This window comes from Polypterus senegalus, chromosome 16, assembly GCF_016835505.1.
Source record: "Polypterus senegalus isolate Bchr_013 chromosome 16, ASM1683550v1, whole genome shotgun sequence".
NCBI classification, from domain to species: Eukaryota; Metazoa; Chordata; class Cladistia; order Polypteriformes; family Polypteridae; genus Polypterus; species Polypterus senegalus.
The window spans coordinates 67292340-67311531 of NC_053169.1; the positions used below are offsets into that span (position 1 = coordinate 67292340).

Consider the following 19192-nt stretch of genomic DNA (forward strand, 5'->3'; position numbering starts at 1 on the left):
TAAGTTATCTTCAGTTTACTGATGAGCCCCATCTTAGTGAGGACATGTGGCTTCACCTGGAAAATATTTGGGGAAAAAGGTCTTATTTTAGGAGTGTGTTATAGACCACCCAATTCAGACAGTAATTTCAACACACATCTTTTTCGTAATCTCAAAAAGGCAAGTTTACAGGGGTGTATTATAGTCATGGGGGACTTTAATTATCCAAATATTAACTGGGATAACCTTGCAGATGGAGGAGCACAAGAGCAGGAGTTTTTAGAAGTAATCAGCGACTGTTTTTTAACACAGCATATTAAAGCACCAACACTGGGTGAAGCCTGTCTGGATTTAGTATTCTGTAATAATCTGGATAGATTTGAGGGTGTAGAGGTGATTGAACCACTAGGGTCAAGTGACCATAATATAATACAGTTCTCAGTATTTTGTAAGAGTACAGATGCAAAGACTAAAATTATTAAGTTGAACTTTGGTAGGGCTAATTTTGAGCAGATGTGACAAAGTCTAAGTAGGATAGACTGGGATAAGCTTTTAAATGTGGAGACAGTCGAGGAGCAGTGGAACAGGTTTACAAATGTTTTACATGTAATACAGGACAGATACATACCTAAATTTGGAATTAATAGGAAACTTAAAAAAAAAAACTCCATGATGGATTAATAAAGATTTAAAAAAGAAGTTGCAAAGGAAAAAACTGCTGTATAAGGCATATAAGACTAATGACTGCAAAGAGAATCGTAGCGCGTATGAGAACATGAGGGCAGCCATTAAGAAGGATATCGGAGAGGCTAAAAGACAGTTGGAGAGGAATATAGCAGATAAGGCGAAAGAAGACCCCAAGAGATTCTTTCAGTATTTTAGTAGTAAAAGAACAGTTAAGGAGGAGGTCAAGTTCATCAGTAATAGTAAAGGAGAATGAAAAGATATAGACAATGAAATAGCAGAAACTTATATATATATATATATATATTAGAACATTAGAACATTAGAACAATCTAGACGAGAACAGGCCATTCAGCCCAACAAAGCTTGCCAGTCCTATCCACTTGTTTCGTTCAAGAAAACATCAAGTCAAATTTTGAAAGTCCCTAACGTCTTACTGTCTACCACACTACTTGGTAGCTTATTCCAAGTGTCTATCGCTCTTGTGTAAAGAAAAACTTCCTAATGTTTGTGCGAAATTTACCCTTAACAAGTTTCCAACTGTGTCCCCATGTTCTTGATGAACTAATTTTAAAATATAAGTCTCGATCCACTGTACTAATTCCCTTCAGAATTTTAAACACTTCAATCATGTCACCTCTTAATCTTCTTTTGCTTAAACTGTAAAGGCTCAGCTCTTTTAATCTTTCCTCATAATTCACCCCCTGTAGACCTGGAATCAGCCTAGTCGCTCATCTCTGACCTTTCTAGTGCTGCTATGTCCTTTTTGTAGCCTGGAGACCAAAACTGCACACAGTACTCAACATGAGGCCTCACCAGTGCATTATAAAGGTTGAGCATAACCTCTTTGGATTTGTACTCCACAGATCGTGCTATATAACCTAACATTCTGTTAGCCTTCTTAATGGCTTCTGAACACTGTCGGGAAGTTGATAGCTTTGAGTCCACTATGACTCCTAAATCCTTCTCATAAGGTGTACTCTCGATTTTCCGACCGCTAATTGTGTATTCAAACCTAATATTTTTACTTCCTATGTGTAATACTTTACATTTACTGATATTAAATTTCATCTGCCACAAATCTGCCCAAGCCTGTATGCTATCCAAGTCCTTCTGTAATGATACAGTATAACGGATTCCAAATTATCTGCCAATCCACCTATCTTGGATATCTCTGGGTCTATGGTTCTTGAGGCTGATCCTCTAATTAGCTGTGAATCACCCAATCTCACTGAGATTGCACATGTGGTGAACCAGCTGAGGGAAAAGGACGAAGTTCCAAGTCTTTAGAGTCCTGGTGCTTCCTGTCTCACTATATGGTTGTGAGATATGGATGCTATCCAGTGACCTGAGACAAAGACTGGACTCCTTTGCTACTGTGTCTCTCCGGAAAATCCTTGGGTACCGTTGGTTTGACTTTGTTCTGAATGAGTGGTTGCTCATGGAATCCTGTATGAGGCATATTACCTAAATTGTGAGGGAGTGTCAGTCACGGCACTACGTTTACAAATATTGTTTAGGAGGGGATGGTGTTTTATTCATCTCAGTATTTCTTGTTTTTTCTTCTTTAAAATTCTTCTGAACTGTAGCTGTGGTATTTTTCACTAGGATGTTATCGATTTCATTGAGTAAGTAAAGCTGGAAAAAATATTGGGTTGTGTATTTTCATTTAAGTCTGTAAAGCAAAAATAATGGGAATATTTCGAAGGGGGTGATTCTTTTCTATACCCACTATATACAGGGATGGAAGGGTCCAGTGGATACATGGATTTCTAGTTTTGCCATGTCAAAAAGCAGTAGTCCCAAGATTTATGTAGATCTCTCACTAGTATGTTCCAGGATTCATGTTAAAGTTGTCACTGCCATAATTTATTGATAAGTGTGTTTTAAATGTGTGTTACTTGCAAATGCTATTTTTTGTGAACTGGATTTTTTAAAGCAACTTTTTTTAATATAGGAAGATGAAAAATTCTTGGCAGAGGTTTTTGCGCAACTTACTGATGAAGCTACAGATGATGAGAAAAGGAGAGAATTGGTAAGTATCACTTCTAATATGCCTTCAGTTGACATGTACAGTACCGTGCAAAGGGTTTAGACTTGTGAGGAAAAAGCTGTAAAGTAAGAATGTTTACACAAATAGAAGTCTCAATAGTCTATTTTTATCAAGTAACAATGCAAAGTTAATGAACAGAAGACAGATCTAAATCAAGTCAATATTTGGTTGGACCACTCTTTGCCTTCAAAACAGCATCAATTCTAGGTACACTTGCACAGTTTTTGAAGGAAATTGGCAGGTAGGTTGTTCCAGACATCTTGAAGAACTAAACACAGATCTTTTGTGGATATAGGCTGCCTCAAATCCTTGTCTCTTCATGTAATCCCAGACACACTCAATGTTAAGATGTTGAGATCATGGGTCTGTGCAGGCCATATCATCACTTCCATGTCTCCTTGTTCTTCTTTACGCTGAAGATAGTTCTTAATGACATTGGCTGTATGTTTGGGATCGTTGTCCTGTTGCAGAATAAATTTGGGTCCAGTCATATGCCTCCTTGATGGTATTGCTTGATGGATAAGTATCTATTTATATTTCTCCTCATTGAGAACACCATTAATCCTGACCAAATCCCCAAATATGTTTGCAGAAATGCAGTCCCAGACATGCAAGGAACCTCCCCCATGCTTCATTGTTGCCTGCAGACACTCATTATTTTACCTCTCTCCAGCCTTTTAGTAAACAAACTGCCTTCTGCTACAGCCAAGTATTTCAACTTTTGACTCATGAGTCCAGAGCACCTGCTGCCAATTTTCTGCACCCCAGTTCTTATGTTTTTATTCATTGATGAGTTGCGTGGCTTTATTTCCACGTCAGAGTTATGTTTTTTTGGCCACAATTCTTCCATGAAAACCTCTTCTGGCCAAACTTCTCCGGATAGTAGATGGGTATACCTTGGTCCTTCAGGTTTCTGCCAGTTCTGAACTGATGGCTCTGCTGGGCATCTTTTGATTTCGAAGGGAAATAAGCATGATGTGACTTTCATCTTCCGCACCAAGTATCCTTTGCCAGCCACTGCGTCTACGGTCTTCAGTTTTTCCTGTTTTGTTGTGATTCTTCAAAGGAGTTTGAACAGCTCACTTTGAAACCCCAGTTAGCTTTGAAATTTTTGCCTGGGAGAGACCTTGCTGATGTAGAGACCTTGTGTCTTGTTGCTGTGCTCAGTCTTGCCATGGTGTGTGACCTGTGACATGAAACTGTCTTCCACATCCTCACCTGAGTAGCAGAGTTTGCCTGTTCCTCACCCAGTTTTAAGCCTCCTACACAGCTGTTTCTGTTTCATTTAATAACTGTGTCAATGTACCTATAAAAATGATGATCATTAGCACCTGTTTGGAATAATTATTTAATCATACACCAGACTGTAATCCTACAAAGTTCCTTACTTTGTGCAAGTGTACCTATATAAGGCAAAGGGTTGTCACACCAAATATTGATTAGATTTAGATTTTTCTTCTGTTAGCTCACTTTTCATTTTTTAAATTGAAAAAAAAAAACAATTAGAATTTATATTTGTGAAAGGATTCTTACTTTACAGAATTTTTTCACACCTGCCGAAAACATTTGCCCAGTACTGTACAGGTGCTGGTCATAAAATTAGAATATCATGACAAAGTTGATTTATTTCGGTAATAACATTCAAAAAGTGAAACTTGTATATTAAATTAATTCATAACACACAGACTGATGTATTTCAGATGTTTATTTCTTTTAATTTTGATGATTATAACTGACAACTAAGAAAAATCCCAAATTCATTATCTCAGAAAATTAGAATATTGTGAAAAGGTTCAATATTGAAGGCACCTGGTGCCACACTTTAATCAGCTAAGTAACTCAAAACACCTGCAAAAGCCTTTGAATGGTCTCTCAGTCTAGTTCTGTAGGCTACACAATCATGGGGAAGACTGCTGACTTGACAGTTGTCCAAAAGACGACCATTGACACCTTGCACGAGGAGGGCAAGACACAAAAGGTCATTGCTAAAGAGGCTGGTTGTTCACAGAGCTCTTTGTCCAAGCACATTAATAGAGAGGCGAAGGGAAGGACAAGATGTAGTAGAAAAAAGTGTACAAGCAACAGGGATAACCGCACCCTGGAGAGGATTGTGAAACAAAACACATTCAAAATTGTGGGGGAGATTCACAAAGAGTGGACTGCAGCTGGAGTCAGTGCTTCAAGAACCACCACGCACAGATGTATGCAAGGCATGGGTTTCAGCTGTCGCATTCCTTGTGTCAAGCCACTCTTGAACAAGAGACAGCATCAGAAGCGTCTCGCTTGGGCTAAAGACAAAACTGCTGCTGAGTGGTCCAAAGTTATGTTCTCTGATGAAAGTAAATTTTGAATTTCCTTTGGAAATCAAAGTCCCAGAGTCTGGAGGAATAGAGGAGAGGCACAGAATCCATGTTGCTTGAGGTCTGGTGTAAAGTTTCCATAGTCAGTGACAGTTTGGGGTGCCATGTCATCTGCTGGTGTTGGTCCATTGTGTTTTCTGAGATCCAAGGTCAACGCAGCCGTCTACCAAGAAGTTTTAGAGCACTTCATGCTTCCTGCTGCTGACGAACTTTATGGAGATGCAGATTTCATTTTCCAACAGGACCTGGCACCTGCACAAAGTGCCAAATCTACCAGTACCTGGTTTAAGGACCATGATATCCCTGTTCTTGATTGGCCAGCAAACTCACCTGACCTTAACCCCATCGAAAATCTATGGGGTATTGTGAAGTGGAAGATGCAATACTCCAGACCCAACAATTCAGAAGAGCTGAAGGCCACTATCAGAGCAACATGGGCTCTCATAACACCTGAGCAGTGCCATAGACTGATTGACTCCATGCCACGCCGCATTGCTGCAGTAATCCAGGCCAAAGGAGCCCCAACTAAATATTGAGTGCTGTACATGCTCATACTATTCATGTTCATACCTTTCAGTTGGCCAACATTTCTAAAAATCCTTTTTTTGCATTGGTCTTAATTGATATTCTAATTTTTCGAGATACTGAATTTGGGACTTTCATTAGTTGTCCGTTATAATCAACAAAATGAAAAGAAATAAACATTTGAAACACATCATTTTGTGTGTAATGAATGAATCTAATTTACAAGTTTCACTTTTTGAATGGATTTACTGAAATAAATCAACTTTGTCATGATATTCTAATTTTATGACCGCACCTGTATATCTTTAATGCTCAAGTTTTATTTTACTTGTCCATTTTTTTCAAATTACCGGACATTTTCTATTCCCCGAATTTTGCCTGTTTCCTTTCACAACTTCATGTTCATTATATGAAATGTTTTGTTTTTCCCCCCATAGCTTTAATATTATGCGTTCAAGAGGTTTAAGATTTTAATATTTTACAAAGTTAACAAAAGTATGATTATTTAATTTTAGTTGGCTGCTAGAGGCCATTGTTAGTGTATTATAAATTGTATCTATTCAGATCTGGTATTAACTTAGTAATTTATGCTAAAGTGAAACATTTATTTTTAATTAAAAAAACGAATTAATTTTTGTCTCAGTTGAGGAATACACTTTTTATTTTTAATAGTGCTTATTGGTAGTAGTTTTCTAAAGTTGTCATGAGCCATTATAGTTAAATCAGCACAGAGGCAAGTCCATTTTTAATACAGTATCATCTGAAGAATAAAAGATCACAGACATTCACTATCAGTTTTTGACCTATATGTTTATAAAGTGAGGTGGTTGTGATTTCCCTGTGTCTGTTAATTATTTTATACACTCTAGAGCAGTATTTTTTTTTCTCCTTACAATTCAATTTTGACATTTTAGAGTATTTGAGAACCAAAATCACTGATGACTGTCATCCTTTGGGTAAAAGGTTGGGGGACTTTCTTGCAGAATCATCGCCTATTGCCATACCCTTGGAGAATCAACGCTGATCATGATCCCAGAGGTCTCCCTTTAGATAATTGGTGCGGGTCATAGAGGATCAAGGGTGTTTGCTTAAGATGCCCTTCGCAACCCAGTGCAAGATTCTGCACAAACCGTACACTAAACTTTCCCATTGAGTACTATTGTGATTCCTGACTCTGCACAACCCAAATTTAGACAACATGTGACCCATTAGTTTAAGAACCTATGCTCTAGAACAGGTGTCTCCCGCACATTCAAGTAGATCGCCAAAGGGTTAATGAATCTTACATACATTTGAAGGCTTGATTAGTCAAATTAGGGGTGGGCGATCTTTCCAAAAAATCATATCACAATCCACAATCTGAATTGCAATCTATCTTTTCAATGTGGCATACACTTAAGAGAATATCCGGACTCAAACTCATCAAGACCTAACTAACACTTTATCAAACAAAGTTGAATTCAGTTATTCTCTCGTTCGCTAGCTAAGCGGATTTAAGGATCACGTCCCGAAGCTGGTGAGTGAGGAAGCCCCCTCTCCTGGGCCTGGCTGCTTTTTTCATAGACTCGCACAAATAAATCTCTACCGCAAGCAAAGTATGATGCTTAGTGAAATGAAAGAATTTGCAAAATCAACCGGAATGTTCAAGCAAATTATAGAAAAACCTGATCTAAATCTGTTAAGTAGTTCTCGCGTGGAAAGTGGACAGACAGACAGGCAGACATTGGATTTTATATATTATATAATAGTAAACCTTCAAAATTATGTGCAGTTAGAGTCTCCACAGCATTCTCAGCATTTCTGGAGCTTAGTAGAGCCAGATAACTATAAGAATCTTCACCAAGCAGCTCTGAAAATGCCTGCTTTGTTTGGGCCTATATGCCTCTGTGAGTCTGTCTTTTCTGACATGAATGTCATGAAATCAAAGTTCAGAACAAGACTGACAGATGAACATTTAAATGACTCCATAAGAGTTAACCTGCAATCCACCATACATATCTCTTGTTAACTCCATGTAGTGCCAGTCATCTGACTAACTAAAAACCACATCACACATGCAACTGGACATGTGAATACTCTTGTGAAGTGAAACAGTGACATGTAACAAAATGGCAAATGAATAAGTAATATCTGTGTCTGTAATTGCATTGTTTTGTTTTGACAGCATTCATGTTTTTAATTCAATACTGTGAGATACACTAGAAAATGCATACAGACATACAAATGCACTTGCAGTTGAACAAAATACTTTTTGTGATATTTTAATGCAAAATATGAGTTGTGGAAACCAACTTTTTGTAAATGTTCAGGCAAAATAAGCTTATTCAGTTTGTTTGGTTTGAAATAAGTTATGAGAATGAACATTCGTAAACACGAGTAGCTCTCTGCCATTTTCATTTTTAGAAGTAGCTCTCGGGGTTGGAAAAAAAGGTTGGAGACCCCTGCTCTGGAGGATAAAAGAAAGCCCTTAACTCCCAGCAACTGTGCCTTAATAAACATTCTTCCTGAATTATTGGATGCTGCTTTTATAACTAAAGCATAATAGCATCACCACTTAAGGGCATTTCCCAAACATTCCGTATGTAGTTTTAAATTATCCCATACAACCACAACAACAACAAAATTTATTTATATAGCACATGTTCATACAAATAATGCAAACAACAACTTGGAATTTTTGTTTTTTAGTAGATGTTGTGAAACTCTATAAATTTAAAACTGTGAAATAATTAATATATCAGTACTCCATAGGGCTGTACTCAACAGATCTTGTGTTATGCAGTCACAGAATAGGCACAAGAGGATTCTCATAAAAATATGCTCATCATTAACCTATATCTACTTTGTTCCTGACAGGTATACTGGAGGTTGTGAAATTGTTCATTACTTAACATGATGAACAGATGTATTACACATTTTAGCAGGCTGACTAGTATTGTAAATAGTCTTTTACTGTATTTTCTCACCTTTGCAACGTCAGAAAACAATGGAGCATTTTTATGTGGTTTCTTGATGCCCTCTCTGCATACAGAATGGTACATTCTCTGGCTTGGTTATGATGCCGTCACATTCCTGTACTCATCACTACTTTCTGTAATATCCTCCGTATTTAATGTTGCCGAAAATGTTCTCACAGTTATTTGAAGTTATTTTCTATTTATTTGTGTCATAATTAAATGGGCACAATTAACTTTTGGGTCCTTAAGTTTAGTCCAAACACTGTAGAGTGTGAACATACCTTTTCAGCCCTGAACTTAGTCTTTGCTAACATGAGGACCCACCCAGTGGTCGAAGTCTGACAAATGTTAATGCAGCTGTTACTGGTTGTGGTCAGCTGAAGGTGTGTGAAAGTATAAAGGACATATTGCACCTCAGAATAACCCTGAAGGTCAAATTGGTGTTGTTTTTTTGACAGATAAAATAATTGATGCAGTAGGTCTGAAAACAAACCTTGGGAATATAACATTAATTCAATATTTCAGTTCTTTTTTGACAATATATTTTTTGTACATTGAATAATGAACATGCATTAACATGACACATTCCTTTAAACATCATCTATTTACTAATATGTTATCTTTGAAGGTAATGATTGTGGTAGAGGAATGCTGCTCATTTATGCGCAACAAAACATTTTAAATAAACGTAGCTATAAAAAGTTGCAGGTAACCCTTCCTGTTTGTGAAGTTTGGCTTCCAGAAAGTGTGCCTGGACTACCAGGTTAGCCAAGCTGGAAGCCCAGCGGACTACCTATATACATTTACAATTGGTCCACCCTTGGGTATTGTCATACCTCAGTTTAAGTAATTGGGGGATTTTGATTTGTACAATCACGAGCTTGAAGTGAGTCTACTATTTGAAATGCTTTTGTAGATTAAATAAAAACATTCTGTTATTGTTTAAAATGCTCAATTTTTAAGATAGGTTTTTCCTTTCTTATTTAAAACAGGTAAATTTTTTCAAAGAATTCTGTGCATTTTCCCAGACATTACAGCCACAGAATAGAGATGCATTTTTCAAGACACTTGCAAATTTAGGAATACTTCCTGCCCTGGAAATAGTAATGGTGAGTTGTTTTTTTTTTTTCCCCTATTTTTAAATCCATAATTTTAACTGACATTATTAAATTGTAAATCTCCAGTAAACTGTAAAAGATCTAAACAATATTAAGACTATTCTTGTATTTAAACTTGTTTTTGTATGCAAATTTAATTTATATCTTTTTTGATAAAAGTATATAAGCCCATATTTGAAATCTCTGATAAGAGAGTTTCTTAATACCTTTGATTTAAAACTAACAAATTAACAATAGACTGGGAAGAAAGTGTGTCACTGTACAGCTAAAGGTGTCGCATGAAATACATATATAAGTAATGCTTTATTTTTAATAGGGACCTTTTTTAAAAAAATAAATAAAAAGTAATTTAGGAAGAAGGTTACCTTTGATTTCAGACAGGGGTAATCGGAGGTTAATTTAATAATATGGCACACCATATGACAATATCAGACCTGTTTAGTCGAATTTACCGGGTCGTGGAGGACCAGATTCTATTCTGATGGAATTTGCTCATCATTGTAATCAGCTCTAGACACTTTTATATCACATGCACACATTCACATGGCCCCAATTTGGAATCACTAGTTAAATTAATACACACCCCTAAAAGTTGTGGGGTGAATATTAAAGTAGCTGTAGGATGGTTAATATAGGCAAAAGAAGAATGTGCAACCTAGGAGTAAGACTTGAATCTGGGGGCAATAACAGTAATAGCAGCTCTGCCAGCATTTGCCTCTACCTTTTTGCTGTTCAGTTCTTATAAATTCTAATACAGTACAGTCAGCCCTCGTTTATCGCGGTTAATCAGTACCAGACTCTACCGCGATAAATGAATTTCCGCAAAGTATTATTCTTTATTTATAAATCAAATATTTTTACAGTTAGAGCATAGAAAACCTTATAAATACGTTTTTTAACATTATTAGAGCCCTCTAGAAATGAAGGTGAAAATCAGCACAGTAAAAACCATACGTTTACATTGTTGTTTTTATATTAACATGCTTGGGTCACACATTTGCACAGAAACACAGGAGGTTGTAGAGACAGGGACTTTAAAACGCTGCAAACAAACATTTGCCTCTTTTTCAAAACTTTAAACTGTGCTCCATGACAAGACAGAGATGACAGTTCCATCTCACAATTAAACGAATGCAGACATATCTTCCTCTTCAAAGGAGTGCGCGTCAGGAGCAGAGAATGTCAGAGAGAGAGGAAGAGAAAAGCAAACAATCAAACATCAATAGGGCTGTTCGAGCTTTTAAGTATGCAAAGCACCACCCGACAAAGCAGCTGCAAGGAAGGGAGCAATGTGAAGGTAGTCTTTCAGCATTTTTTAGAGGAGCATCCATATCCTATATACCAGTGTGTGAACAGCCCCTCTGCTCACACCCCCTCCGTCAAGAGCAGAGAATGTCAGAGAGAGTGAGTGAGACAGAGAAAAGCAAACAATCAAAAATATGTGCTGTTCGGGCTTTTAAGTATGCGAAGCACCGCACGGGAAGCATATCGTATATCATTGAGGAGTTTTATTTAATACGTAATACATGCTCTGATTGGGTAGCTTCTCAGCCATCCGCCAATAGCGTCCCTTGTATGTGATTGGGCAAACCAACTGAGGAAGTATGTACCATAAATTAAAAGACCCATTGTCTGCAGAAATCCGTGAACCAGCGAAAAATCCGTGATATACAGTGCATCCAGAAAGTATTCACAGCGCATCACTTTTTGTACATTTTGTTATGTTACAGCCTTATTCTAAAATGGATTAAATTCATTTTTTTCCTCAGAATTCTACACACAACACCCCATAATGACAACATCAAAAAAGTTTAATTGAGGTTTTTGCAAATTTATTAAAAATAAAAAACTGAGTAACCACATGTACATAAGTATTCACAACCTTTGCCATGAAGCTCAAAATTGATCTCAGGTGCATCCTGTTTCTCCTGATCATCCTTAATGTTTCTGCAGCTTAATTGGAGTCCACCTGTGGTAAATTCAGTTGATTGGACATGATTTGGAAAGGCACACACCTGTCTATATAATTTAGTCCCACAATTGACAGTTCATGTCAGAGCACAAACCAAGCATGAAGTCAAAGGAATTGTCTGTAGACCTCCGAGACAGGATTGTCTCGAGGCACAAATCTGAAATTAGAAAGGTTACAAAAACATTTCTGCTGCTTTGAAGTTCCCAATGAGCACAGTGGCTTCCGTCATCCGTAAGTGGAAGAAGTTCGAAACCACCAGGACTCTTCCTAGAGCTGGCCGGCCGTCTAAACTGAGCGTTTGGGGGAGAAGGGCCTTAGTCAGGGAGGTGACCAAGAACCGATGGTCACTCTGTCAGAGCTCCAGAGTTCCTCTGTGGAGAGAGGAGAACCTTCCAGAAGGACAACAATCTCTGCAGCAATCCACCAATAAGGCCTGTATGGTAGATTGGCCAGACGGAAGCCACTACTTAGTAAAAGGCACATGGCAGCCCACCTGGAGTTTGCCAAAAGGCACCTGAAGGACTCTCAGACCATGAGAAACAGAATTCTCTGGTCTGATGAGACAAAGATTGAACTCTTTGGTGTGAATGCCAGGCGTCACGTTTGGAGGAAACCAGGCACCGCTCATCACCAGGCCAATACCATCCCTACAGTGAAGCATGGTGGTGGCAGCATCATGCTGTGGGGATGTTTTTCAGTGGCAGGAACTGGGAGACTAGTCGGGATAAAGGGAAATATGACTGCAGCAATGTACAGAGACATCCTGAATGAAAACCTGCTCCAGAGCACTCTTGACCTCAGACCGGGGCGACGGTTCATCTTTCAGCAGGACAACGACCCTAAGCACACAGCCAAGATATCAAAGGAGTGGCTTCAAGACAGCTCTGTGAATGTCCTTGAGTGGCCCAGCCAGAGCCCAGAATTGAATCCAATTGAACATCTCTGGAGAGATGGCTGTGCACCGACGCTTCCCATCCAACCTGATGGAGCTTTAGAGGTGCTGCAAAGAGGAATGGGAGAAACTGGCCAAGGATTAGGTGTGCCAAGCTTGTGGCATCATATTCAGGGGCTTGAGGCTGTAATTGCTGCCAAAGGTGCATCGACAAAGTATTGAAGAAAGGCTGTGTATACTTATGTACATGTGATTTCTCAGTTTTTTTATTTTTAATAAATTTGCAAAAACCTCAAGTAATCTTTTTTCACATTGTCATTATGGGGTGTTGTGTATAGAATTCTGAGGAAAAAAATGAATTTAATCCATTTTGGAATAAGGCTGTAACATAACAAAATGTGCAAAAAGTGCGCTGTGAATACTTTCCGGATACACTGTATATTTAGATATGCTTACATATAATATCCGTGATGGGAGTAAAGCCACGAAAGTCGAAGCGCGATATAGCGAGGGATCACTGTATATGAAAAATTGCTTCCTCAGACAAGAGTGGACTTTTTCCTTCCCTTTTTGTTGTACACATGTGCTGTTATGAATCTAATCTGTGATTATACCCCACTTAAGAACATAGTAAAAGCAAAGGTTTTTTTTTATAATTGTTCCCTAGTCTTAGCCGTCTTTCAGATTTAATCTTTTGATCAAACCCAGTTAGTGAAATTCAGAGTCAAAGGGATTAAAGCCTTTCCAGGAAGCAGCCCTGTACTTTGTGCCAGTCCATCACAGGGGTCCCCAAACAAAGTAACCTGCTTTACTGTGGAGATATGGAGGAAAACTGGAGTACCTGGATGAAAACCTATGAAAATGTACAAAGAATGTGCACGCCCTGAGAGACTCAAACTTAGGATGGTGTATCACTCTGCCACTTCTTTGGAGAGTTCTGAGGAAAATGGAGTGCATGGAAAAAATCATGCAATCTCTGAGATGGCTGCACTATCCTCTGCAGCACCATGTTACTTTCTCTCAAATGATTTTGTTAAATATGCTTTCTTGCTTATTTACTGTTGCAACTGAATTTAACTCCACTGTTGATATATTAATATACATATTTCATAACCTTCCAGAGAGTTCAATTAATCTCCTTCTGCACACTCAAAGAAGGGTTAACACACAAAGACTAAATTTCATTTTGAATACTGATGAGGAATATGCACGGTTACTCAAATTAGTTCTTTATGAGAGCTGTCTTGCATTCTCTTCTGCATTTCTCCCTTTGCATATAACATTTTGAACAAATAACTGCTTAAATTGAGACATTGACATTATGATTGAGTGCATCCTAGATGCTCACCTTTTGGAGTTTACATGCTTTCCCTGTGTCCATGTGGAGTACCTCTGGGTGCTCTAGTTTTCTCCCAAAGTCCAATGGACATGCATGTTAGTTGGAATGGCTTTGCTAAATTGCTCCAAGTGTGTGTGGCCATCTTGTAGTAGACTGGCACCTTGTCCAGGTATTGTTTCTCTTGAACCAGATGATTGCTGGAATATGCTTCAGCTGTCCCGTGGCCCTCCCCTTGGAAGTGGGATTAGAAAGGTGGATGGGTGAAAGTATATTAGAAGACATTAAAAGACCAGTTTGGAACTGAGTGGCATCAGTTTTCAGTGATTTATAAGATTATTGATACTAATCTATGTAGGCTATAAAATTCTTTATTAAGCATGGCAATCTTTAAATATTTGGTGAAAATTGTTCCACACAGTGACCTTAGACAATATCATAGTGAGTGCACCAGAATTCTGTCTCTCTTCAGCTGTTTTTCTTGTACCACCTAATTTCAGTTAGAATAATGATTTGAGCTTATCCTGGTAGCATATTGCACAAAGCTGGAATGAGCCCTGAATTGTGTGCTAATAAATTCCCACATCTACACTTGTTTGTACCAGACTAGTTTAATAATGTCAGTAAACTTGACTTTCATATCTTTTGGTTTATGGTTGGAACATTGGAGTGCCTTCTGTTTCTTTGTTTAGGTGATGTGTATACTTCAAAGAGATCATGTTACCCTCTTTCACCTATCTGACACAAATAGTTGTATTCTATGCTGTAGAACCACTGCACAGAATAGCTGCACACACATTGACACACAGAGGAAGGAAGATTAGATTTTAAGAGCAGTTTGTACCCATTTGTGAAGTTATGGGTCCTGCTCCATGCTTCCTCTTCCAGTTTTGGGAGCCTCTTGAACCCAACGCCAATGGTTGTGTAACCGGATGAGCTGTGCAAATGGGGACACAACACTCTTGGAGCAAGGGGAAGGTGTTTTATTAAAAAACAAATCCAAAAACTTTGTCCACAGTGCAGTGCTCAAAGTTAATATAGAAATAATCCGTAAAAATGAGGTGATAAGTGGAGGTTAAATTCCAAAAAAACAAAGCCTTTAAAACAAAGTTAAAACCATGCCAGGAAAAAACAACTGGTGCCTTCCTCCTTTTAACTTGCTTTTTAGGGTCGTAATAAAAAAATTAGTATTATCTGTTATAAAAAATTAGTGACATTCTAAACAAAACGGCACACATAAGATTGGAAAATGCATGCTGAGTGTGTGTGTCTCAACCAATTTAGTCATAGGTTTCAGATGTTTGAGGAGTAGTTATATACTCTGTCCTGAGATGCAGATATATTCGAGCCTTGCAAGTGGTATTGTCCAGTAAAACATTAAACAACTTATTTACTCTGGAAACGCATCATATTCAGCATTACTTACTACTGTCATTGACTGCACATTGCCCAGATTAAAGTGCTGGAAAAAGCTAACCACATGAGCATCTATATAAAAATTTGTTTTTAAAAATTGATATTTTTGCTAGTTCCGACACAATTTTATCCAGTATGTCCGAATATTATGCATATGTATTTCTTCATTTACAGCTGTGTAATGATCTGTGGATGGGGCTTTCACAACAGGAAAATGCTTAGTATAAAGACTGGAAAGCTCTTGGCATGGTGACAGGAACATGATTTAGATTTCAGGCTATACTAATGACGTCTTCAGCCATCAGTTTAATTCAGTTGAGGACTGCAGAAAAGAGAGGGACCATTTTGTTTAAGGTTCAAGAGCAAGTGAATGGCCATGTTTTTAATAAGCTGTGACCATTTATTATAGTGTTTTGTGCAGTAAAGTGTCTGCCTGCTTGTATCCCCTTTTGACATTTTCACCCATTGATTACAGGTGTTTCTATACTTATACTGTCTATATTAATATGAAAATATTTGAGTATGACATGTACATAATTATAATCTATTTATAAAGGCAGAAGGTAAAATTGTTTTACAATGTTATTTATCCTTAATATGTTATAAATTGTGTCTTGCAGGGAATGGATGACTTGCAAGTTAGAGCTGCAGCAACAGATATTTTTTCCTATTTAGTAGAGTTTAGTCCATCCATGGTCAGGGAATTTGTAATGCAGGAGGCTCAGCAAGGCGACTATGTAAGTTTTATTTATTTATTATTTTGTTAGTTAAATGTATGTACATTACTTGGTTTGAAATTTAATGTTTGTTGCCTAAGCCACTAGTGTAGGGTTAAGCAGTGAGTGGTATCGGTGGATGGTATTTAAGATGGTATATATTGTAACTTGGATACACACAGTTCATACTAGGTTTTTCCTTTTTTGTTTGTTTGTTTTTTTTTTTGTTATTATTGTCCAGTATTAAAATAGCAATATAACCATGTTCAGTGTCACAACTGTAAAGGTTGTTATTCTATTGCTTTTACAAGTTGCTTAATTACATAGAAACTTTGGGTTTATTCTGCACTAATTGACTCGTAACTGGCATGCACTTAGTGCACATGAAAAGCATGCAAGATAAAAGTATGTGCAGTATCTTTCTGTGTATTTTTAGAAAATGAGCAAAGCTAATCACACCAAAAAAGGAAAACTTGGGGAAATGTGAGACCAGAAATTCTTTTAGAGGGCACTAATATATATCCATGAGTCAGAAGCCTTTAGCACGTTAAACAACCAAATATTTGTTGTTTTTTTTTCTTGTCTCTCTATTATATAAAAAAACTTTTTCAGAGAGATAATTTCAAGTCCGGCGAGACAAGACTTTGTGCCACGAGATTTAATCACTACCCACAATCCATTCACCTCTCATTCGTGTGAATGCTCTATTGTCAACAGTTCCTGTGCTCTAAGCTCTTTATAGATTTTTTATGTTTTCCTCATTTTAATACAAGACATACAATGTATTCGTTTCCTTTGAGGTAGTGTTTTTCTGGACAATAATTTTTTACCTTCTAGATGAAACGTCAACGACTAAGCAAAGAAGAAAGGGCAGCGCGTCAAAAAGAGGCCCAAAAGTGTTGAAGAGAAAAGAATACTCAAAAGAACAATAATAGTCTAAGTGCAATTTTAGAAAATAAGGAAAGTTATAATCAGCCCGGACCAAGTGGAATAGAAAACCTAACCGGCCCAAGCGGGACTGAAATAAAAGACAAAAGAGTAGAATACAAAGTAGAACATCGTAAAGTGGTTCAGAAACGTTGGTGAGATACACATGCAGAGCAGGTTAGACATTATGAAAGTACTAAAATTGGAAAGTCTCAAAAAACTGATAGTAAAGATCGCATTAGCACTTACAAATTGAAATTACTTGGTGAAATAGTGGAACAGCGAAAAGAGATCAAATACATTGACATAGGATATATGATAGAAGTATGTACATATTGTTCAGCTTTAAAGTTTAAGTCAGAGACTTACAAACAAAGATTTGCTGTTTGGTGAAAGTGAAATCTACAAACACTATAGGCAAAATATCCGAATCTACAATAACTTCGCATCATTCAATGCTCAAAACGTTGATTTACACGATTCAGGACCATACGCTATGAGAATCTATGGTCCTGCAACAATTAAAGCTACTACAAGTTTAATTTCAAAGAAGCCACAATTCGGTCAGCTTTATATTTATGATCACTGAGAAGTGATGCAACATAGAATCGAAACAGTTAAACGATCGGATGTATTAGAAATTCTACAACCAATAATGGATACAAATCCATACATCCAAAAGTATCGCACTTTACACAAAATTTATCTGATAAACATGGACAAAGTTTTCTTGGATTTCTATATGAATCTGAAAGATCATGCTCGCTTTTATAATAAACCAACACGGGACAAATTGTCAGTGGTAATAGTTTTGGAAGACTGAGAACAATAATAATAATAATTTTTATTTGTATTGCACTTTATATTTTAGCAATATCTCAAAGTGCTATCAAAGACAGAGTTGATATCAAAGACAGAGTTGATGTTTGTGTTTATCCAAAAGCAAAGCATGATTCATCGCAAGCGGCAGATCCGGGAAAAGACTAGCGTGTAGGGCCCCCACGGGTGTTGGAGAGCGAAGTGAGCAGGGGGCAAAGCCCCCTACTTTTATAAATATGGTAGTGTTCTGTGGATTATACCAAACAGAAAAATGATAAACACTATATTGGGAACATTACACTATGTATAATAGGCTATGGAATTGATCAAGCAGTTGGTATTTGGAGTATTTTAACAACAGTATGCAGTTGATAATGGTATTACTGTACTTAAAGTTGTAATTTTTTTTATTTTATTTTATTTATACAGGACATTCTTCTCATTAATGTAGTAATTGAGCAGATGATTTGTGACACAGATCCTGAGCTTGGTGGAGCAGTTCAGCTGATGGGACTCCTTCGTACTCTAATTGACCCTGAAAATATGCTTGCACCTACAAATGTTAGACTGTTTCTGTATTTTTTTTAATGAAATCTTCCCTTGAAATTCATTTTCTAATTGTAAACATGTGTTGTTTTTTTTAAACAGAAGACGGAAAAGACAGAGTTTCTCAGCTTTTTCTACAAATACTGCATGCATGTACTTACTGCCCCTCTTTTAGCTAATACAACTGATGAAAAGCCAGGAAAAGGTAAGCTAACAGAGTACTGTAACAGAACCATTTTTTTTGACATGCTTTCATTATTTATGGGAATGCTTTCAGTTTTGTGTGTTAAACACAAGTAATAAAGGGCATCTTACCTTTGAAACAGTACATTTAGAAGTTTTTTTTTTTTTTTTAATCTATGTAGTACGATATAGCAGTTAATATGAATAAAAATGTGTCTGGCTTATCTTAAAATACTAACTACAACATCTAATGATGAGTAGACAGTTGGTGATTTAAGAAACCATTATGCTTTTAGATTAAAAAAATTTTACTGTAATTAACGTTTTTTTTTAAATATTTATACTGCTTTTAAATTAAAAATCTGAAACATATACAGTGCAACCTGAAGTAATTTCCCCCATAGGATTGTATGTAAATACAATGAAACTGTTCCAGACCGTACGAGCTGTATGTAAATATATTTTTTTTAAAGATTAAGCACAAAAATAGATGATTATACCATAGAATGCACAGTGTAATAGTAAAGTAAATGTAAAAATATTGAATAATACTGAGAACCTTGAACAGAGAAAAGTAACATTGCAAGAATTCACGCTATAGCCTTACGAACTGCTTGCTGTAAACACTTTTTTTTTAATGTGTTTTAAGCTCAGGGAATAAAATGAAGATTTGAAAAATCCGTAATTTATACAAAAAATAACCATAAAC

General features: G+C 37.0%; 1 protein-coding gene across 2 annotated transcripts in view; it reads left to right on the top strand.

Moving 5' to 3' along the window:
- LOC120516911 (serine/threonine-protein phosphatase 4 regulatory subunit 3B) overlaps positions 1-19192 on the top strand; it is a 164351-nt gene that overhangs the window by 87289 nt on the left and 57870 nt on the right. Inside the window, exons 5-9 of one of the 2 annotated variants that reach the window (XM_039738923.1) lie at positions 2621-2698; positions 9551-9667; positions 15913-16029; positions 18184-18315; positions 18403-18505. In XM_039738923.1, the coding sequence (XP_039594857.1) occupies positions 2621-2698; positions 9551-9667; positions 15913-16029; positions 18184-18315; positions 18403-18505 (547 nt within the window). The remainder of the gene's footprint in view (positions 1-2620; positions 2699-9550; positions 9668-15912; positions 16030-18183; positions 18316-18402; positions 18506-19192) is intronic. The other variant, XM_039738924.1, reaches the window with a different exon arrangement.